General features: G+C 33.2%; 4 protein-coding genes across 5 annotated transcripts; 3 read left to right on the top strand and 1 right to left on the bottom strand.

Moving 5' to 3' along the window:
• The first annotated feature begins 2274 nt into the window (after positions 1-2274).
• Positions 2275-3828, top strand: LOC102615634 (F-box/FBD/LRR-repeat protein At1g13570-like). Its single transcript, XM_052440158.1, has one exon. The coding sequence runs from the start codon at positions 2346-2348 to the stop codon at positions 3285-3287; it is 942 nt and encodes a 313-aa protein (XP_052296118.1). The 5' UTR covers positions 2275-2345; the 3' UTR covers positions 3288-3828.
• Positions 3829-12259: 8431 nt separating this feature from the next.
• LOC102620011 (probable inactive receptor-like protein kinase At3g56050) lies at positions 12260-16894 on the top strand. Of its 2 annotated transcripts, XM_015532713.3 has the most exons (10): positions 12260-12537; positions 12653-12791; positions 13227-13298; positions 13415-13558; positions 13651-13794; positions 14372-14786; positions 14869-14956; positions 15369-15559; positions 15642-15774; positions 16109-16894. In XM_015532713.3, exons 1-10 carry the CDS (start codon positions 12444-12446, stop codon positions 16705-16707), a joined length of 2019 nt encoding a protein of 672 aa, XP_015388199.1. In that variant the 5' UTR covers positions 12260-12443; the 3' UTR covers positions 16708-16894. The 2 variants fall into 2 exon arrangements, with proteins under 2 accessions (XP_015388199.1, XP_006486282.1); XM_006486219.4 differs by lacking the exon at positions 14869-14956 and having other exon boundaries at positions 12262-12537; positions 14372-14850.
• A 2030-nt stretch (positions 16895-18924) lies between these two features.
• Positions 18925-19603, top strand: LOC102615938 (hypothetical protein). Its single transcript, XM_006486463.4, has one exon. The coding sequence runs from the start codon at positions 18925-18927 to the stop codon at positions 19450-19452; it is 528 nt and encodes a 175-aa protein (XP_006486526.1). The 3' UTR covers positions 19453-19603.
• On the bottom strand, positions 18995-22459 carry LOC102620294 (uncharacterized). The gene is made up of 6 exons (XM_015532654.3): positions 22202-22459; positions 21908-22052; positions 21492-21649; positions 21178-21262; positions 19856-21103; positions 18995-19136 (listed from the first exon to the last, which is right to left on the bottom strand). The coding sequence occupies exons 1-5, from the start codon at positions 22297-22299 to the stop codon at positions 19871-19873; spliced, it is 1719 nt and encodes a 572-aa protein (XP_015388140.1). The 5' UTR covers positions 22300-22459; the 3' UTR covers positions 18995-19136; positions 19856-19870.
• Between the last annotated feature and the right edge of the window lie 808 nt (positions 22460-23267).

Raw genomic sequence — 23267 nt, 5'->3', positions numbered from 1 at the left:
GCAATTTGTCAATTCTCCTATCTGTCAATTTGATAAATTTTGCTAACCTTTTTCATTTTTCTTCATTCGGTTCATGATTGTAAAAAATCAGGTATTCTACAGCTTGCAATTTTGAATTTGGAAGCCACTTTATTGACTTCTCTACAGGAGGTACGATGGAACTTTTGTACAGGGAATCCGCGGAGTATAAATTATATAGAAAACGCGCAATTGAGTTGGCTGCAAAATTCCCTCAATGTGAATTTGTGATGTTTTAAAATTTCATGCCCCGTTTTGGCTGTTTGATGAAATATGTGCTGCTGCGGTGGGCAAGACAAATGTATGAGCTACTCTTATCTGCAGCTTATGTAAATGATCATCATAAGATGGTAGTAGTTTGATCCCTTACTGTATGTAGTTAGAATTTTAGGACTTGTACAATTTTGTAAAAAAATTTAAAAAAATTCTATCAAAAAAATAGAATGAAATTTTATGAGAAGATAGTTAATTTTAATACATGGGTTTGTATGTTATTGATGTAACTAGGGTATTTTAGGAAATGAAATTAATTTTAAAAAAAAGGCATTGTGAGGAATTTGAGGGGTGTGGGGATATTTAAACCCACCAAATTACTCAATAAACTTATTTACTAAATAAACCTACTCTCAAATTTTGAAAATTTAAATTTTACGCAGTAAGAACACTTAAATATTTAATATACCCTTCATAAACCCAATTTTTATAACAATAGTGATTTTACTCGTTAAACTCATTAACTTCATTTATAATAATAGTGGTATTTCATTGAAAATTCAACACTCTTTTTTCTACACCATTTTACCAAGAAAGGTAAAGTAATATTATTTCTCAAACATAAGAGAAAACACAAGCAAAGCAAAAGCACTCCTAGTGAAAGCCCTTGGAACAAAAGCAAGTTGAAAATATCGTGAAAAGGGCAAATTCTTCCTGCAAACAAAGATTTTTCTGTTACCCCTTCTATTGGTCCCGTTATTGCAGCATCCATCATGCTTAAGGGTATGACAGTTCAGTTTCTACTGCGCCGTTGCTTCAAGGTAGGTTGCATATGCGTCCAACGGATTTTGCTCTTCGGCATGTTCCAGATCAGTTTATGAAATTATTTTGGACTAAGAAATTGAAATGATAAAATGATTTCGGTTAGATGTTATCCTTCTACAATTGATACTTGCTATCATGTGGATTAATATTTGGGTATTTGATTAATGCTTGTACATATGATTGACAAAAATATGATTAATTTTGGAGTGCATGCTTTTGACTCTTCTATTGCCATTGCAATTCCAATTACGGCAAAAGAGCAACAAAAATATATGACTTCACATAAGAATCACACCTCTTAATTGATTAGAGATTAATGAAAATATGATTAGAATTTAATAAAATTATGTTGAATATAAAGATGGGTTCAAAGAGTAAAAATTCTGTTTTTCTCTTTTTATTATATTTTAATGTTCATAACCGTAATTTTTTTAGGGGTATCTTAATCATAAAAAAATTATTTTCAAAAGTAGGTTTAATGAATAGTTTAGTGAGTTCAAATAGTTGCACCCTTTTAGGAGGTGTTTAAAGAACTGCATGTCTCATCGTACAAGCCTGATGGGCCAGGTCTAGCTCACATCTTAAGGCCCATTATTAATTTTTCTAGTCTGAAATGTCCAAAATTTTAAATTATCTACAGTTAATGATTTTATCAATGAAAGGTAATTTCTTTTATCTATAGTTAGAACTTCCTAATGTTAATAATTTTGGTAATTAGAGTAATCCGTCATGCCTACTACGAATTTACCCCCTATCAGGTTTCACTAATAAGAATAAGATCCTCTCCTGATCTAAGCATTACTGAGTTTTTAATGATTTTTTATCATGTCTTTTAGTGGTAGTGTATGGGTAAAATTTAACTTCTTTTATTTTTTTATTTTTTAATAATCAATCAGTGATTGAGTTATTTACTCAGGACATGATCAGATCATGAGATGATCCTGATCTTTCACTAATAATGGAAATAGTTTTACTAGTAATAAAATCCATCATACAATGAATTAATGACACTTGATAATTTGAATAAAAATATTGAGATAATTAATAATAATTGAAAGTTTAGTATTTTGTTGTTTCATTAAACAACAGGGACTGTATTCCTTAAAAGCAATTCCAAAACCCTAACAAGCAGATAGCAATAGAAGCGTAAACGTACAAGGTAATCTCATTCTTTAATTACGAAATTCCTTCGTTATTTGCAAAAGGAAAAATAAAATAAAATTGTTTCTTGCTTTCTTTTGGAGATTTTGCTTCCGCGCATCGCTGTGCTTCCGTTTTGCCTCGAAAACATGAACGCAAAAGAAAAGGAGACGGAAGAAGGTATCAGTAAATTGCCCGACGATGTTTTGATAAATATTCTGTCTCGATTAACAATTAAAGAGGCTGCAAAGACCAGCGTCTTATCAAGCAGATGGAGATATTTGTGGACATTTTTTACAGGTTCTTTGGACTTCGACGATATCGTCGACATGAGGGAGTACGTATTGATGAGCCTAGATTCGACCACGGAATATACTTATTCCAAAGCGTACCTAATAAGAAGGCAAAGGGTGCTTGGCTGTATTGATAAAGTTTTGGGATCACTTGAAGCCCGTGCCGTAGAAGAGCTAAAGATTTGTCTCCCCATTAACCCCCGCTGCGATGTTAATAATTGGGTTAATTTTGCTATCCGGAAAAGAGTTCAAAGGCTTGAACTGGACTTCCGTGGCCCGAGGAGGAGGGATGAGTACACTTTTAATTTTCCTTCGCATTTTGATATCCGCTCCAGCTTCGGCTCCCTTACGTCCCTGCGTTTAACAATGGTTAATCTAAGTAAAGAGGCTCTTGAAAATTTGTTACGTCACTGTCCCTTTCTCGGGCTGTTAAGCCTTAGCTGGATCTTTTGTCTAACCAGTATCGTAGTTTCTGGTCCCTCACTCAAGCTGAAGCACTTGCAGTTGAAGGGCCTGCGCAGGTTGAAGGATCTCGAAATCGACGCGGCGAGTCTCGTATCGTTTGAATATTCTGGACAAGATTTGAATAATCTTTCTTTTAAGCATGTTCCGAGTCTTGTTCGGATGTCTGTGGGAGGCTGTTATTGTGAATCATTTGTGAACAATGTACGCCAGTTTCCTAGTTTGATTCTTGGGCAACTAAGGACGCTGAAACTAGAGCTGGGGATTGCAACAGTTAGTATTTATAATTTTTTTTATTATTTTTTTTCTGTTTATGTGTTTTTTTTTTCATCCTAAAGATTTATTAATTATTGTTTCAGGTTCCTGAGGATGCCGTTTACGGTATTCCTAAATTACCAAATCTGAAGCATTTGGAATTGGCATTCTTTATATTTGAAGATCGCTTTCTTGCTTGTGCTGCTTTCTTGAAATCATGTCCTCTCTTACATAAACTCACACTGAAGGTGGATTGTGTTTCCTCTGCCGTTGATTTGAGATTCTAAACAGTTGTTGTTTTTAATAATTGCAATTAATGTTCATATTTTATGATATGACTAATTTCTAGTTTCCCTTATTGCATGCAGTCATCAGATCTATCATGTCCATATAAACGGAAGATCAACGAGCACAATCCACATCTAAGCCTTAAGGTTGTGGAATTCGTGGGGTTCGAGTGGCATACGGATGATGTTGAGTTTCTGATGGACTTGAATGAGAGTGCCACGACGATGGAGAAGGTAATTATTGATAATTGCAGGCCTCATTATTTGGGAAGTCCGAGGGAATTGTTGTACAGGAATAGCTCCAAGTATCAGTCTGCCAGAGCGCGGGCCATGGAGTTGGCATCAATATTCCCTCAATTGAAGTTTGAGATATCATAATTAATTTTTATTGGTTATACTTTTGTGTTACTAATAACAAATGTTGGATTGATGTATGTTACACAATTATGTAACTTAACAACATTTCGTTGCATTAACTTGTGATATGGGCGTCAATTGTTGGCAGACGCCTGCCATCGTACATGTACATGGGGTATTATTGTCAAATTAAATTACAATTTCTTTCATTTACAAAAAGTAAGAAAAACCAAAAGCTTATTTGGGATTGAGTTATCGTTGTTAAAAAAAAGGTATAACTATAAGATAAAAGTTAATATTATTTAGTAAATATAATTTTTAAATAATAATTTTGACAAAATTAATATAATAGATTTTCCATCATACAATTATAAAATTAAATTAACTTAGTTTCCAAGTTACAAAAGCTAGTATTTACTAAATGTTTTAATGCTAATCTCAATTTCAAACAGGTCTTATTGTTTGAAAACTAATTAAAATTTTCAGTAATTTCTGTTAATTTCCTTATTTTATTTATTTGGATTTTCTAGAAACAAAGGATTTTGCTACCAATCCTCCTACTCGGTACTAACAAAATTTAATTATTAGCCGACCTAGAATCCGTGATCACGTAGAAAAGCAAATTGCAATCAAAATCCCAATACTATAAGATTTCGAAATTGAAACAACAATTTAAAACAATAATAAAAAAACCCAAAATTTCTAGAAAGCAAAACAAGATGAGACAGAAGATAGTTTTAGTAAATTACTCGAAGATATTATCATAATTATTGTGTCTCTTAATAATTAAAGAGGCAGCAAAAACTAGCGTCTTATCAAGTAGATGGAGATTTTTACGGACATTTTTAATGGTTCATGATCTTATCGACATGAGAGGCTTTGGAGATGAGTTTAGATTCATATCGTGATTACTTTGTACAGTAATCTATATGTAAGACGGAAAAATTCTTTTAGTCACATCGATCGATCAAGTTTTGGGATCCCTAAAATGTCAAATTTAAGGATTTGTTCAAATGGAGATTTTTACCAATTAATTATTTCCACCTACGTTTAGCAAAACTTCGTGTAACAAAAGAGGATCTTGAAAGTTTGTTACGTGATTTCCCCTTCCTTGGGGCTTCAAGCCTGGGAGTATGAGTTGTCTGACGAGTCTTAGACTTTCTAGTGCATCGCTCAAGTTGAAGTTCTAGAGTTGAAGAATTTGTGCAACTTAAAATACCTTGAACTCGATACCGCGAATCTCATATCATTTGTGTATTCTGGAGAAGAGCTGAATCTTTGTGTTAAACTGAAGAGTTAAATCTCATATATACTCTGAAGGGGTGTATATATGGCCGTGTGGCTTAATGTTCTTGAGTATTCGTGATCTTGTTCCAGTTTAAAATAATTGTTTGTTTGTTTGTTCGCATTTATAATGTTATATTGCTACGTGAACAACGTGGATATAAACGGAAGTTGAAGAATCCTTTACATTTGGGCTTTAGGTCCCTTTTGAAATTAAGGTGCTGCAACTTTTAAGCTATAATTGTTGTGGAAAAAAAAATTATAATTATTAAACAAAAATAGATAATATGTAGTAAATATAAAATTTAAATAATAATTTTGAAAAAATTATTAAAAATATAATAAAATTTTTATTGTATAAGTGAAAAATCATATTAACATAGCTTACAAGATAAAGCAGCTAGTATTTACCAAACACTTTAGTACTGTAACTTTTAAATTACAGCTTCAATCCCAAACATACCCTTAGGGCTGTAGAATTGATTGGGTTCAAGTAGTTTGAATATCAAAAATAATTTCTGATGGACTAGATTGAGAGTGCTACACTATTGGAGAAGGTAATACTTTTGAACTATGTCATTTGGGAAATCCAAGGGAATCGTTGCACAGGAAAATCGAGGAGTAGAAAGTTCAAAGGCTTGATTTGGACTTCGAAATGAAAGATGACTACATTTACACACACACACACACACACACACACACACAAGCACTTTTCTATCACATCTTGATATTGGTTCCAGCTTCAGTTCCCTAACATCCTCACGCTTAGCAAATGTTGAAGTAACAAAAGAGGATTTTGAAAATTTGTTATCTTATCGTCTGTTGTCGCTTCAGGTGTATGATATTTCTGACCAGTCTTAGTTTCTAGTCCATCGCTCGAGTTGCAGTACTTAAAGAGTTAAATCATTTTGAGAAATTTTGAATCTCGTATAATTTCACTATTGAGGGAGCAGAGTTAGATGTTTATTTTTAAAAACGTTCCAAGTACTCTTTCTGAGATTTCTATTTCTTGCATGCGATGATTGTGAATACTTCCTGCGTAAGCGTAATCTACACCAGATGAATAATTACCTTCTCCGAATGTGTAGCACTCTCAAGCAAGTCTGCCATAAACTCAACACCACGAGCTGTGCCTCCATCCTTAAGCCACTAACCCTAAGGTTTAAATGTTGATGATTCTTCATATTCCTTTCATACTGAGATGTAAAATGTGATACCTGCCCCATGGGGACAAAAACAAAAAAGAGTCACATCATCAGTATGAGTGCTATTGAGTTGCCATCAAAACTCCCTCAACGGAAATTTTCTGATCTCTTAAAATTTCATACACTGTTGAAGATATGACCCTGCTACTCTTTTATCTGAAATAAAGCGTTTCAAAAAAATAATTTGATCAGTTTTTATTTATCGGAGCAATAGTAATAGTTAAAACAATTTCAATGCTTCCAACTGAATTCTTAACTAACCCAACTGAGCAGGTTGGGTTGTCCGCATTCTGCAATATTATTAGAATGCATTAGTTACCATGCTGAACCCAATGCATGAAATCACTCTTACAAGTGATTTTCCTTGTCCTTAAAAGGGTGTCAATGGCTATGCTCTTAATACAACTGATAAGTGGGCAAGGTGTGGCTTACATTTTAAGGCTCATTAGTTCACTTGTCCAGAAATCCCACAAAATGTTAAGGGGCGTGCATGATGTTGTAGGAAAAAGCAGAAGTTTCAAAACATGCCAATCATTTCACCATCAGAAGTTAAAACCCTCAAACCGCACTCTCAATTCTCAAATTTTCATGCGGTGTCGTCGCTGTTTGATAAAACTATACGTCGTTGCATTAGCTAACAAATATGTGCTATCCGAAACTGCAGCTTGTATAATTTCTGTTCATGAACTGTTTCAGCAGTAATATATGTAAAAAGGGAAGCAGTAGCTTATCACTAACTATTTGTGCTTTGTGATGAATGGCTGATGGTACTTTTCCCTTATCTTGAGAGGTTACTTATCAACAGTGAACCTAATCTATCTCTCCATCGTTTGCTTTGTTATGAATGTTGACAAGGTCAACAACAGAGATTGCATCAAAATTCTTGAATCTGGAATAAAGCACAAGGACTGTAATAATAAATAAATAAATAAATTGATTGATTGAAAGTGAAGGGATTGACTTGTTACTCGGAAATAAAATGCCATTGACTTATGCTAATGCTTCCTTTCATGTCGCTCTCAGGAAAAATATGTTACATATGGTCTACATGATCGCCATTGCCAGAAGGAAATACTTAAATATCTTACCGTTGAAAGAGGTAACTATTTTGGTTCCAGAGAAATTTGCAATCCCACCTGTAATTCGATTTAATGTTCCACCACGTAAAGCTGACCAAAAAACGAAAAAAATAATAAATAAATAAAATAAATATTTGCTGCTTTGGAGTCGAACTACTGTTTTTTCTATTGATTTTATTTTTAAAAATATAGTATAAATATTACAACTATATTCATATTTACAACCATTTATTTTTGTAGTTCAACTTTTTGCTGACATACTCTAAATATATATGTTCATAAGGCGCCGTAATTAACCAGATATTTATGTTTAGAATTATGTGCTCTATTAGACTATTACGATGTAATCTAAATATTTAAGCCCAAAAATTAACCGAAACATTCTAAATATCTATATTTAGAACGGATTGAATCTACCTTCTAATATTTGGAAAATTACACACACACACACACATATATATATATATATATGTATGTATGTATGTATGTATGTATGTATGTATATGTTTTACAAATATACACTGAAACTCGATTTTCCTACGTAGATGAGAGGTGGTCTTCGACCTGACTAATGAGAATTGAGAAGCTTCCCTATACAATCTATGGATCCAAAAGTTACCAAAATGACAAAGCAACAACTAGATAAAGATAGAAGAAGAAAAATCAATTGAGTCCCATATCAAGTCCAAGGGTAAGTTGTCATGAGGGAGACAGAGCCATGATCCTTGACTTGGAATTTTATATTATATAATTCACGATTGCTTTATAATTTGAACCATTATTGAAGAAAGACAATCCGGGCCGTCCACGTATGTTTAATGCCGTGTAGGCTGATGCACAAGTTAGTCTCGTGGTGGATGATGATTGATGACCCTCTCCATGCAAATAATCTTTAATACTTACTTGAAGTCAAGACCTTTTTTTTAAAATTTTTTTATTTATTTTCTAACTCAGATATGAAATAAAGTTGCTCAAAACATTGATAAATAGAGTCTTAATTATAAAGATTATAAAATAACATATCAGGTCGGGGCACTTAATTTTGACAGGTACAAAGCTAGCTATCAACTTATAGTTCAACAATATTGATGTGCATAAGTCATCTATTACTGTACTTGTCCACCTATTTTAAGATAAAAATTTTAGACTAAATTGCAAGTTCATCCTCAATTTTATTTTTAAAGTCATGCAGACATTCACATCAAAGGATTATTAAATTTTTTTTTTTTATATAAGAATTGAGTGACATTTAGTTCAAATGATAAAGCAATCGTGAATTATATAATAATTAAAAAAACTCTTTATACACTAGAACAATTTAATATCAGTTAAATTATTTCAACAACTTCCTTTTTTTTTTCTTTTTCTTTTGCAAAGATGTATCTTGTGAATCAACTAAATTTTGATTGCAAATAATATATTTAGCTAATCTAAGTGTTAGATTATAGGGTCAGGCTACAGTGCAACTGTGGTACCGTGCCACAGTTGCACCAGCCGTTAAATCCACTCAAATGAGTGAGGTCCACTTAAATAAGTAGGAATCCAACAGTTGGGTGCAATTGTGGCACGGTACCATAGTTGCACCACAGTTTTATCCTAGATTATAAATTTCTAAAAAAAAAAAAAAAGAAAAGATGGTGACTTGAGAAGAAGAATTTTGGTGACAAGGTGAGAAAAACGAACGAAATTGGTATCCATAGAAAATTTCTAAAACTGTCAGCTATTGAACAAGTGTCGATAATTTGTGGCCCGCTAGGCTTTGTTTTGGTGGCTTGTGGGTAAACTTATTCTGCCTCATTCAACGCGCTGCTAACATAAGAAACATTTTTTTAAAATGAAAAATGCATTTTGGTTTTGGCAGATAAATACTACAACTCATATTAATGAAAAGTTAGGTTTGTATTAAATAATTAAAATCATTCAAAGCTCAGCATGTTTTTTGTGACGAGAATCCAGCTATGATGGTGAAAGGAAATAATTAAAAAAGTGGTAAAATTATATCAATTTGCAGTTAATGAAGAATCCATCAACATCAGTAGATTAACATTCAAATTACCCAAAGAAGATAATATCACCAACCTTTTGTTTCTGGGTTAATTATGTCTTGGTGACATATATTTTGATAAATTTTAAAATGATGACATATGTTTTAAAAATACTCACATTCTGTTAACTTTTGCAGTTAACTTTAACCGGCGAAAGGTAAAATTGAAAAAAAAATATTTTTTTTTTATAAAGCTAAAGTGATAAAAGTATTGGATTTATCTAATATTTTACAATTCATAATAGATCTACTTCTTTATGTTTACAAATCAGTTTGATTCAACAAGATTTTTTTTTTAAAAAAAAATTATTTGATTTAACCAAAAAATACCCTATTAATTCTACTTAGATTTTTTAATATATATTTTTCCATTTAAAAAATTAAAAATAAGTGAGTAGGGACAAAAACATCATTTTGTAACTAATTATAGGCGGGGTAAAATTGTTATTTTAGCTAATTATAGGAGTATAAATGTTAATTTATAACTAATTTACTATTTCTGTTAAAATTGACGGTAAAAAGTTAATGAAATGTCACCTGTTGAAATATTTTTTTAAAATATGTCACTTTTTTAAAATTTGTCAAAACATGTGTCACCTAAGCATAATTAACCCTTTTTTTTTTCAATCTCTATTCTTATTTCTATATAAATTAAATTAGTATTTTAAATTATGTTAGTGTTTGCAGCTGATACTTTTCATGTAAAAAAAAGAAAAGAAAAGAAAAAGAAGCAAAAAATAGTAAAGATTAAGTTGAGTTAATTTCTAAATTGACGATTTTGGTCGGCTCATTTGTTCAAAAAAATCATGTAATATTCGTACGCACATGATTGGAATTAATCAATAGACTGCCTAAATTTCATTACTAAATCGTAGCCACCACCACCGGAGGCCACAGCCACAGCCCATGTGATATAATTGAAGTTTATAATGATCAGAAATTAAAATTCTTCTAAAACATAAAACTCGACACTAAGATTGCCCTGCTAGCAAAGACATAAAGAAAAAATAATAATTTTCTTATTTAGATAAATTATTGGATGTATTTGCTTTGTCTGGTGAAGGCACAATGACAAATGTAAGGTCAACATTCAACGTGTTGGATGTAATTAAAAATCATTGAATTATTTCATAACTTCATTTCATTAGAACTATAACTATGGTGGGCATTATTTAGGTATCATTATTAACAACAATATATGTAAAACAAATTATTAATTGTAAACACGATGGAAAATGATGCCCAAATTTGAGAGATATTTAGGAGAAAATCATATCATTTTTTATAGAAATATTTACTTCCTTCAGTTAGTGAGTTCCATTTATTTTAATAAAAATAAATGGCATTGCAGTATATCAAAATCTAGACCATTATTTAAAAATGTCTGATCCTATGTCGTTTTATACATAGACAATTAGACTTTTTTTTTTTTGGTTGGTGAAGTTATCCGTTTTTAATAGAGATAAGAACATTATAATATATTAATCTTGGTGGAAATCTAATGCATTATTATTTTATTTCCAATTAAATTGTCGAATTTTTTTTTTTTTTTGAAGAGTTTGAAGAGAACTATTGCTCCTGCTATTTAGGCCATATAAATTACTGAGATCCGTTTACATCAACTCCGATATGGTAGCGCTCAAATTTTTTAACTCTCTCAAATATTCGAGGGACGCCCAACTACACTCCTGCGAGAAAGACTATCTTCACTTAAGTTCTGGAGCTCTAAGGAAAAACATTTTAATTAAACTCCTGCAATACACCTGCGGGGTCTCAAACCCATTAAAAATTGAGGGAGTGGTTCTAGCCACTTGAGCTAAGCCCAAGTGGCTATCAAATTGTCGAACTTCAATACGAAGATCTAAATGTCCATTTTTTATTTTTGAAACAATAAAAATCTAGGGATATATTGTTGATACTGTGAGAGTTTAACGGCCCATTATGACAAATCTTAGAATCTAGGTCCTTTTCCCTGTAAATTAAGAAAATATACCTAGAACCAGTTCAGATTTACACCGGAAGCATCAAGGAAGCAACGCCAGCGACCAACCCCAATATTAGCAACAGTAAGAAAGAAATTTGGAAATATTTTAATTACAGTAAATTACAAGGCAAGTGGGCCACTGCACCTTCGTACAATGAAAATGACTGAGTCCAGCTCATAATTCAAAAGTCTTTGCCGGCACCCCCACCCCCCTAAACTTACTCAAACGACCTGTCGTTTTTCACCACTGCCGTGGGGCGTAATTAATTCGAAAATATTGTCATCTAGGTCCCTTAATTTTTTTTTTAAGTTTTTCAAGCAAGGACATAGATTTTCCACTTATATTAAAGTGGTTAGATTTTCCACTTATATTAAAGTGGTCCCAATCATGCAAGCCCTATCTAAATCACGGAATTATATTATTAAATTAGGCATCTATTCCAATCATTTCGTAGAGATTAGTATAAGTGTATATTGTGTTACAATCATGTCAATCTGAATCAAGAAATTTAAGTTCACATTAGATTTAATTTTTATATGATTAGATTAAATATTATTTATATTATTATTATACTGTATCGTATTAGATTTTAAATTTTTATCTTTTTAAATATTTTATTAGTAAAATTATTAAAATATCCTTCAATTGATGTTGTATAACTATTATAAGGGTATTGTTGGTCTATATATCAATATATGTCATGCAAATAAAGAAATTATGCCTTCTGTTGTAAAAATGTAAGAACTTAGGTACCTTCATGATAAAAGCCTAAGAACAGTTATAGTGCAGTACGCGTTTTCAAAGTACAGGTTTCTGTTGGTTTTGGTATTCTCTTTCGGTCTAAATTTGCTTGCGGGCACGCGAAGATGACTTGAAAACTCAGATATTTCACATTTGTGTTCTCCGTTTCAATCTAAATCCTTAATTTTTAAAACTTCAGTTAATTTAAAACTTTAAGTTCTCCGATCCGACATCGTTTCTCAACTCCGGTGGAAAATGGACCAGAACTGGAAGTTCACCAGATTAGGAGTTCTGTTCGTAGTTCTAATTTCTCAAAGTTTGTGCTTGTGTTGGTCTTTAAACGACGAAGGTACAAAATCAACAATATTGTTTTTTTTTCTTAAAGTTATTCTCTTTTCTGTTTGTTTAGCCGGGAAATGGAGGAAAGTTTCTGAATTTATGTTACTGTCTGGCTGCGAGCGCAGGTTTGGCTCTGTTGAGATTGAGAGAGAGAGTGGTGCGTGATCCATATGGTGCTTTAACGAGTTGGAGAAGTTGTGATACAGAGAATAATCCGTGTTCTTGGTTCGGCGTTGAGTGCTCTGATGGCAAAGTTGTAAATTTGTATGTAAAAACTCAAAAAGTATTGGCTTATTTGCTCTCTGTCTGCTACAAAGAAAAGCAATCAAGTTAAATTTTGAGTGTTTTTATTAAACCTTAATATGGACTGTTAGTGCTTGTTATATCCAGTTGTGATTGGCCTAAAAATAACCGTAACTTCCTTTTTTGTTTTTCCAACACTTATTGAATAGCTGTTATTGCTAGAGATTATTACCTAACAATAATGACAAAACTAGATGGGTTCTGAAAAGTATTGCTAGAGTTATTCTCTTTTTATGGTAGTCGATAATTATGGATTTAATGAAAGGGGTTCATTTTTTATTAATGATGGTGTTTGTTTGAAGTCAATAGGTTATTAGGTGTAGTTATGGATATCGTGAGTTTACTACTGGTTATATTCTCAAATTGGTTTTGAGAATAAATGTGTGTAATGTGCAGGAACTTGAAGGATCTATGCCTTGAAGGAACTCTGGCTCCGGAGATCCAAAGCCTAACTCACATAAAGTCTATGTAAGTATCTATAGCTTTTGCTAGCCAGATTCCTGATGACAGTTGTTACTTTGGTTTTTGAGTTTTTCCTTTCTATATTTATATGGGCATTGTGATGACTCTGTGTCTCTCTGCAGTATTTTACGCAACAACTCTTTTAGTGGAATCATTCCTGAAGGATTTGGAGAGTTGGAGGAGTTAGAGGTGTTGGATTTCGGACACAATAACTTTAGTGGACCTCTCCCAAATGACCTGGGCATTAATCATTCACTGACAATTCTGTAAGTTGATAGCATCGAATGATTCAATCTCACTAAAAAACAGCTCAATTTTATCTCTGGTATAGTGACTAAATTCTCTGTTTACGTTGCAGTTTATTGGACAACAATGACTTTGTTGGAAGCCTATCTCCCGAGATATATAAACTTCAGGTGCTTTCTGAATCCCAAGTGGATGAAGGCCAGCTATCTAGTGCTGCTAAAAAGGAACAGTCTTGGTACGAAAGATCGATTAAATGGTATGTTGCTGAAGTGCGTTTGATATACATTTCTTTGCTTTAGTATAATATTCCAAATCATATATCATATGTAGTCTTAAAATAAGAGAATTTATGTTTGTGGGTGCCAACTAGTTTAGTTGATAAAATTATTGGGTTGAACACAAGAAGTCTAAGGTTCCAACCCACAGACATGGATGGGGAGGGAATTTATGGCATGAAACAGCTCGAAGCATGGGTCTAGATTATGGATATTGATAGGTTCACCCAGTTGCTGGGTCTGATCCTCCGAGAAAAGTAAGAAATTCCCCATATTTTGGCCAAGTCAAGATAAAAAAAAAAAAAGGTTCTTAAAGGAAAGTTTAGTGGTGCAAATACACTGTGTCTTGGTCTTTCATCTTACAGTGCATCTTACACAGCATATTTTGACGATGTAAAACAACTAAAAGTTTCAGAAAGAATGCTCTATGTATTTTTCTATAGGACCTTTTAATGACTTGTGATTTGCTTTCATAGTGTAATTTTTGCATATTAGTTACTGTACTTTTCCTTTTCACTTTTACAGTTTTCCCCTAATGCTCCCCTAAATCTTTCCTAGGAATGGTGTCCTTGATGAAGATACTGTTCAAAGGAGACTGCTGCAAATTCATCCTTTCAGAAATCTCAAAGACCGTAATTTTGGAAATGCGCGTACCTCTTCTCCACTTCCTTCATCAGATGCTATTCCACCTACTGCTGTTGCTTCCTCAAACGACACAAAGGGAAATGCAACAAGCTCTGATCGTAATGATTCCGTTTCACCTCCAAAACTTTCCAATCCAGCTCCAGCTCCAGCTCCAAATCAAACTCCAACTCCTACTCCTTCCCTTTCAATTCCAAGGCCTTCCTCATCACAAAGCCTCCAAAAATCAGGTGGGAGTTCTTCAAAACATATTGCTATTCTGGGCGGAGTCATAGGGGGCGCCATACTTGTGGTAGCAATTGTGGGCATATATCTCTGCAGAAGCAATAAGGTATCTACTGTCAAACCTTGGGCCACAGGATTGAGCGGACAGCTTCAGAAAGCATTTGTAACTGGTAACTATTCTTTCTCAGGTGACAATCATTTCTAAGGTTATCTATGGTGCCAATCAATCAATTGAAAACAGTCAACCAGTGGCTGAAAAGAGAAGATATTCAGGAGGTTGAATTGTATCCTTTAATGGTTGGCACCATTCTAGTTCCTGGACCCATTCAATTTCCTACTCCAGGAACTGGCTATGCATATTTCACTATAAATAATTTTCATCACACATATTATAGTTTATTATTCAAAGCATACTTCTCGTTTATAAGCAACACAAGTTAAATGGCTATGATCATAGATTTCATATCATATTGTTTATTATGTATTTTATTTTTTTATTTTTTTATTGCATTTAAAGCTGTAAATGTTAAATGTTTGACCACAGGCGTGTCCATAACAAGCAAAGATCCCAGAGAACCAAATCCCTTCATCCCTTCCCCGCTCCCCACCTGCTAGGCTACATATGTTTAACATGTTGATAGTCAGGTTTTTGTCTATATACTCAAATGATTGTGATTATTCATTTCAGGTGTTCCAAAGCTTAAGAGATCCGAGCTTGAAGCAGCTTGTGAAGATTTCAGTAATGTAATTGGTTCTTCACCGATTGGTACGGTGTACAAAGGGACATTGTCTAATGGAGTTGAAATAGCTGTGGCCTCTGTCTCAGTGGCATCTGCCAAGGATTGGCCTAAGAACTTAGAAGTGCAGTTTAGGAAGAAGGTAATCTATCAGCAACTACTGATTTCTAAGTGTTGGTGACACTATCTGACCTTTTGTATTTTTTCTGTGGTTGTGGTTTCAGATTGACACGTTATCAAAAGTGAACCACAAAAATTTTGTCAATCTTATTGGATTTTGTGAAGAAGAGGAGCCTTTCACCAGAATGATGGTGTTTGAATATGCTCCTAATGGAACACTCTTTGAGCATATACACAGTAAGTATCTCATTGTTCTTATCAGGTTATTGTATGGACAAATCATATAGTCATATGATTTCATGAGCTTGCTTATCTCGTAATATAAGTACTAGGTTTTGTGAAGAAGGTGATAAATTTTTGTTACTGGGATGGTGTCTTTTTAGCTTAGTAGGAAGTAGGTACATCTACATTTAGCATTTTATCCTGGAGAAGAAAGTTATCAATTTGATTAAATTAACTTTTCTAATGTTTACATACTCTGTTAGTAGCATATCCTTTATTTGCCATTCTTTCAGGTACTTGACTTTATGGTAGATCATGCATAAGATACTATTTTTTTTCGTTGCTGCAGTTAAAGAATCAGAGCATTTGGACTGGGGAATGAGGTTGCGGATTGCAATGGGTATGGCTTACTGCCTAGAGCATATGCATCAGCTGAACCCACCCATAGCCCACAATTACTTGAACTCTTCAGCTGTCCATCTGACTGAGGACTATGCAGCCAAATTATCAGACTTAAGCTTCTGGAATGAGATAGCCATGGCTGAAATGGCAGCAACTAGCAAAAAACTTTCAAGTGCACCCTCAGCAAGCCTTGAAAGCAACGTGTACAACTTTGGAGTATTATTATTTGAAATGGTAACGGGTAGGCTCCCTTATTTGGTGGACAACGGCTCTCTAGAAGACTGGGCAGCTGATTATTTGAGTGGAGTGCAACCCCTTCAACAATTTGTTGATCCAACTTTAAGCTCTTTTGATGAGGAGCAGCTAGAGAAACTTGGTGAACTGATAAAATCTTGTGTCCGCGCCGACCCAGAAAAAAGACCGACAATGAGAGACATTGCCGCAATATTGAGAGAGATAACCGGAATAACACCAGATGGAGCAATCCCAAAACTTTCCCCTCTTTGGTGGGCAGAGATTGAGATTTTATCTACAGAGGCAATCTAGATTATGAATTTTGGATTGCAAGTATGAAAAGCTTCAAATTTTACCATGTTTTCTAGTTTGGTTAGGCAAAAAAAAAAAAAATCATTGCCTTTTGGTTCAATTACTTTGTGTATAGGTTGATGGAATTGCAGATGTATATAAATATAATCCGAGATAAGTGGTAAATTCGGGGATATTTTCTTTGTTTTTTGCTTCTCTTTTTAAAAAATTTGGTGGGTGACTGGATGTGAAGATGCATACGATTAACCCAAAAGGGGGAGGAAAAAAAAAAGGCATTGTGTCATCTAATTAAATGTAGAAGTTTCATTTTTTTTTTTTAAATGTGGAGGTTGCTTTAATTTTGGGTGTTGACTGATACGCCTCTCTGGATCGATTGACTGTTTCAAGGTGCTCGAGTTGTAAGGCGCGTGCCAGTTGCTAAGTTTGACAAACTGAGGATCCTGAAATAAATATTGCCCATTAATTTATTAAATGACCAGGTTTCAGGGAAATTCGACGCGGTGGCCAAACGAACTTTCTTAGACAAATGCAGTGTGGGAACTTTCCCCAATTTTGTGATACAATTTTTTTCATAATTTATTTATTTTTTTAATTGGAGCAAATTTTCAGACTATGGCATTGTCAAATTAAGAATTCGACCTGATCAGAATGCTGAAATAAAAGAATTATAAATGTAGGAATAATCTTAAGTTAAAGAGAAGGTCAAACGTGGTGAATCTATTTACAATGGGAATTTGACCTTTTTTTTCCCTAACATAAAAGATTTGTTCAAGTTAAACGCTCACTAAATCAAAATATAAGTGCAGGGTAAATTGTCGTTATTTGATGATGATTGTTGAACGATGCTCAATAGTCCCTAAATTATGTTATAATTATATTCATTCAAAGTAAATTATAGTATGATTTTAAAAAATAATAAAATAAAACTAGAGCGGGCTGAACCAAAGCCTAGGCCGATTGAGTGCGGTTGGCCCGAAGCGTGTATCCCCGGTGACCCATCCCAATCAGTCTATTTGAAATATCCTGGGCCACCACACTCAGTATCTTCAATAAACTTTTCAATTAAAGTTTTATCACTTATTTAAAGAATCACATTTTATTATTTATTTAAAGAGTCACGTCAATATTTAAAATTTTAAAAAATATTTTAATTAAAATTCTTTAATAAGAAATTTCTCTCTCTCTTTAATTTTGTTGAATTGTTTTTTCCTTTTTCAATTTATTTTATTACTTTTTATTAGAGAGAGAGAAAAATATTTTAATTATCATTTATTTTTTTTTTAAATATTTATTTAATTAAAATAATATTAACTTATTTTTATTTAGAGAATAACATATTTTTTTACTCTCTTTTTTATCACATAAAAAAGTAAAATAAATATTTAAAGAGTAAAATTAATATAACCTTTTTGAGATACTCTTATCATGCATTCCAAATACCAATCGCCAAGACAAAACGACGGAAATATTAAAAGAAAATTAGGGAGGAAAAATAAAATGAAAAATCATTACTCACACAGGCATTATACAGTCCTTTCATACGCATCATATTAAAGAGGGTTAATTTCGTCGCCCCTAAATGTTTCAACATATTGCACCGCGCACCTAAATGTTTCAACAATGTTCAATCCACACCCAAATTTGTTAACTTGACCATTTATTCTAACGGTCAAAGGGTAAATTTAGAAATTTATGCCCTAAATATTATTTGATAATGATAAATTAAATTTATTTGATAAATTAATTGATGGGATTATTATTAATTACTTTTAATTAAGAATTTTTAATGTAAATATTAATTATTGGATTAATATTTTATCTCATTTAATTCTTTTCTAATTCAAGATAAGGGGTATTTCAAATATTTTATTAACTTTTAAATAGCTCCGTTAACGGTCAAATTTATAGAATTGAGTGTGCAGTAGAAAATGTTGAAAAGTTTGGGTGTACGGTGAAAAATGTTGAAAGATTTGGGGGTTAGGTGGAAATAACCCTATTAAAGAAGACGAAGACGAAGACAAAAATATATTTAAATAAAATAAGGGTAAAGGAAGGTGGCCTTCACGTAAACAACAACATTTGAGGAAAACATAATCATTGACATGTAGCTTAGTAGCTTACACGTTCATCGAAACTTAAAAAAAAAAAAAAAAAAAAAAATTAGCGTACAACAACAAACTATATATACCCTCTTCATTTCAGGCAGCTTTCAAAAAAATGGCAAGCAACAATCTCACAATTGTCATCTCATCACTCTTGCTTCTTCAATTGGCCTTCACTGCCTTCGCCGATAATGAGTATGCCCCAGCAGCGGAGAAGAAAGTTGATGTGGTTGTTGAAGGCATGGTCTACTGCCAGAGCTGCAAAAATTTTGGAACATGGTCTTTGTCCGATGCTGAGCCAATCCCTTCAGCTAAAGTCAGTGTCATCTGCAAAAACCAAAGAGATCAAGTCAGTTACTACAAGGCTTTTGAAACAGATGGCAACGGCTACTTCTTTGCCGAACTTGAAGGCTTCAAGATGAGCCATTATTTATTGGAACATCCCCTCCAATCATGCCTGGTTAAACTTGTTTCATCTCCTCTTGAAAATTGCAGCCTCCTGTCCAATCTTAACTACGGAATGTACGGTGCCCCACTTCGCTACGAAAAGAAAAAATTGATGGGAAGGAACTATGAAGCTGTTATCTATGCTGCTGGCCCCTTGGCTTTCCGTCCAGCTGATTGTCCTACAATTCACTACTAAATTTACTTAAAATTTTCCTTAACCCTTGATTGATCTTTGTTTTAAATTTCAATCCTGGTTTGTTTCACTTTCTGCTGATGTAACAATGCCTAGTAAGTTCTGCTGTTATCTTGTTCTTTTTCTTTATTAAATTGAATTTTGCTTCCTCGCAGCAGTGATTTTAAGCCTCTTTTATTTTCCTTTTAAGTTATTTGTCTCACAATGTATTCTAAGAGTACAACTCATTGCAACATTAAGACAGAGAAATAGAAGTTTAATATTTTCATAAGAAGCAGGAAAGCAAAGAGGCATCTTCTCAAAAATCTTTATTTCAAGTTCATTAAGCATATCAAGATGACAGCCAAATCAATTATATATATATCAACTACCAAGATGTAACTTTGCTAGCAGAAGTAGAACTCACCCTTTTCCCTAGAAGTTACAAAGGCATTCCGAACATCTTATTTATCTCATCCATGGCTTCCTTTGTACACATAGTTGGCTCAAGCAAATCAGAATCTCTTGATTTGCTGGATGGCTTTGGTGGAGCCGGATGTTGAGGTTTCAAGTCGTCATCAGGAAGTATTGAAAACCCACCAGGATCCTGATTTCTAACTGCTGCTTTCTCCTGCTTCTTGGGTCTCTTCGCCCTAACAAAATCCATTGGCTTGCCGAACATGTTATTAATATCTTCCATCGCCTCCTTCAAGTTGATTGTGGGGTCCACTAAGCCATGGTGGCAGACATTTTCCACCTCTGGCTCATCCAAGATAGTGGAACCAACAAACCTATGAACAACTGTATCCTCTCTAAGCTTTACTCGAGGTGATCTCTCTGCATCCATATCATCAGAATTTTCAGAAGGAAGATCACTTGGACGGAGAAACACAAAACCATTTAAAAATGTGGCAGATGAACTGGAGCCCTGGGACAAATGTTGATCATCAATCTGCTCGAAGTTCTCTTTGTCATAATTTCTTGCTCCATTCTCATGACTGTCTTCATCATCATCAAATATTTTGAACTGTTCTTGCTGAGGCTGGCAAATTTGAGCTCCACTATGCTGCTCAAGCGAAACTCCTTTTTTTTCTTTACTCTCAGTTCCTTTATCAAAATCTTCATCGATGAACACCTCAAACCCATTTTGCACACCAAGATTTTCTTCATTTTGTTTTCTGTGTGATCTTCTTCCATTTTTTGCTGTATCTAGAGGCTCTCTAAACATGCTGTTAATGGCATTTATGGCCTCCTTCATGTTTATTGTAGGATCCACCAAACCATGATGGCATGCATCTTCTGCTTCAGTTTTCCCAACAATAGCAGTATCAACAAACTTCACCACAACTGTCTCATCACCAGCAGATATTCTAGGTTCATGGGCTTCTATTTTAGCAGTTGTTTGCTGCTTGGATATATTAATACTTCCCGTGTTACCAATATGTTCCTCTTTCATATCACCTGATCCAATATTAGACGTCGTCGCCGAAAGCTTAACATGGTTAGCTTGCATTAGTTGCTTCACATTCTGGGAGCTTTCCCTCGATATCTTCTTGATTTCAGCATTTTTATGGTCAACTCTGCCTATGTATTCACTCTTTTGTTCATTCTCATTGTAATGGAAAGGGATGCTCCTTGCAGACAGAGGCTTTCTAGAAGTTTTCCGCTCCTGCTGCTGCAAGATATCTACCCATAATTAGATAACAAATAATGTACTAATTTACACTATGGATGAAAACTGTACATTACCTGGATTCTCTTCTTATTGTGCCTCTCCATGCGATGAAGGAATTGCTCATAAGATTTCTGCAACTCATCGGCAGGCTCTGCAAGGCTGTTCAACAGTTGATACAAGAATAACAGAGCTAGACAAATTTCAAAATACATTTAAATACTTCAACAAAGTACATAAATAATGACATCTCTAAATAATTTGTTTATCTTATTTCTATTAAAACTAATTTTCGCTGGTTCAGAATTCTAGTATCAAAATACATTTATTGAGCCAGCTCTACATGTTTACCAATCGCATGAACATTTGCAGAGATACAACACAAACTTACTTTTGCACGCCCAGATGGTACATTTTCTCAGCCTCCTCAAATTTCTTCATCTTCTCATAATATAAAGCATACGCTTGATAGAACAAAGACCGCTTTGTACCAATGTGATTCACCTCCATTGTTCTCAACATCACTCTTGGATCATCCACGAAGTCCATCTAATCAATGTCAACAAGCACACACAACAAAGCAAATAAAATTAAAATTGCAAATTATCATGACTGCTAAATTTTGCCTTAAAGACAAAAATGGTATTGTTCTGGATTAAGGTACCGTGACTTTTAATCCAGTGATTACATAGCATCTAAACATTAGCTGTCAAATGAAATTGGCTGTTTATAACACTTTAGCCGCGATACAAACGTAATATAGCAGAAATAATTTAAGAGAGCAAAAGGGTAGATCAGTAAAGTTACCAAATGTAACCAAATGCGAAGATAACGCATGTCGTTTCGATAACGGCGATCGGATTCAAATGTCTGAGCGCATTTTTGCAGAAAGCGAGGCAGCTTCTCCTTTAACAGCTTAGAAGGCAATGAGTCCTTCATCTTTTTTATCCCTCTATTAATAACATGTTAAATCCACAAATATAAAAGCAAAAAAAATGAATCAAAATTTCATAGACATTAAAATCGTAAATGTTAAGTTAAAATTCAATAAATTTGAGGCGAAGACATAAATGAAACGACGTCGTATGGATTGAATATTACTGGAGCCAAGGGAGAAGAGGGTCGGTGCCGGAGTAAGATTTGATGTCTTGTATCAATGAAGAGAAGAAAGTATCATAAACGGCGTCGGATTTGGCCATGGTTTTGGAGAGAGACGCTGTTCGAAGATGGCGAGTTTGGAACTGGACCTGAAACTACGGTCTGAGTGACTTGATTTTGAATTCGTGTAGGTTGGCGCTTACTTGGGGAAAGTTTGCCTATGCGAGCCTGTAAATCCAATCATGACCCTCCATCCTTTTTTGCGTTGATCGACGATCGTCGTTGACTGATTTTTATCACTTGTTTTTCAATTTGTTTTTAGTACCTTTCTTTTTTAATTTGTGTTGGGTATTTGACATTGCAGTCCCTCTTTTCGAAGAAAAATATAAAAGAAAATCATCACAAAGATAATCTTTATATTTTTAAAAAATTACCTAAAATGTCATGTAAATTACTCTATATAAAGTAATCGTATATGTTTAATAAATTTTAGTATCAAATTATTGTAAGAATACAAATATTAATTTTATTTAATTTATTTTTTATCTCAATATTATTGATAATAATATTAATCTCTTTAAATTTCTTTGATTTATTTTTAATTAAATAAAGACCATTTTAGTTTTTTATAATACATGTGATAATATATATATATAGAGTTTGTAATAAGTGTAGAACTTTGAAAAACAACTATTTTTCAAAATTTGTTATAAGACATAGGACTGCTTTGGTAATGTTATCATTTTAAAAATAATTGTTATTACATGTGTTATAAAAATAATCAACTGCAAAGACAATTAATTAAACATTGATAAAATTTATTTTTAAAAATAATTTAAGTTTTAAAAATAATCGTACATAACTAATAAATTTTATTATTAAATTACTGTAAAAATATAAATAACTAAACTGAATATAATATAAATAAAATTTATTAACTAAAAGTGATCTTTCTAAAACTTTACTAAATATTAAAACTAACTTTTAATTTTTTAAAATTATTTTTTAACTTCCCAAAAAAGTCAAAAACAATCTCAAAAACATTTCCACCCTAAATCACTTATATATC

The sequence above is a fragment of the Citrus sinensis genome, chromosome 4 (genome assembly GCF_022201045.2).
Source record: "Citrus sinensis cultivar Valencia sweet orange chromosome 4, DVS_A1.0, whole genome shotgun sequence".
NCBI lineage: Eukaryota > Viridiplantae > Streptophyta > Magnoliopsida > Sapindales > Rutaceae > Citrus > Citrus sinensis.
Note: the sequence above shows the minus strand (reverse complement) of the source record. Positions and strands in the feature narration are given on the sequence as shown.

Bases quoted from the DNA above. Each gene is read 5' to 3' on its own strand.
- LOC102620011 (XM_015532713.3), top strand. From the start codon at position 12,444: ATGGACCAGAACTGGAAGTTCACCAGATTAGGAGTTCTGTTCGTAGTT. The intron at 14,787-14,868 runs GTATCTACTGTC...ATTCTTTCTCAG, and splicing joins ATCTCTGCAGAAGCAATAAG to GTGACAATCATTTCTAAGGT. The intron at 14,957-15,368 runs GTTGAATTGTAT...TATTCATTTCAG, and splicing joins AAAGAGAAGATATTCAGGAG to GTGTTCCAAAGCTTAAGAGA.
- LOC102615634 (XM_052440158.1), top strand. From the start codon at position 2,346: ATGAACGCAAAAGAAAAGGAGACGGAAGAAGGTATCAGTAAATTGCCC.
- LOC102620294 (XM_015532654.3), bottom strand. From the start codon at position 22,299: ATGGCCAAATCCGACGCCGTTTATGATACTTTCTTCTCTTCATTGATA. The intron at 22,053-22,201 runs GTAATATTCAAT...TGTTATTAATAG, and splicing joins CCTCTTCTCCCTTGGCTCCA to AGGGATAAAAAAGATGAAGG. The intron at 21,104-21,177 runs GTAATGTACAGT...GATATCTTGCAG, and splicing joins ACAATAAGAAGAGAATCCAG to CAGCAGGAGCGGAAAACTTC.
- LOC102615938 (XM_006486463.4), top strand. From the start codon at position 18,925: ATGGCAAGCAACAATCTCACAATTGTCATCTCATCACTCTTGCTTCTT.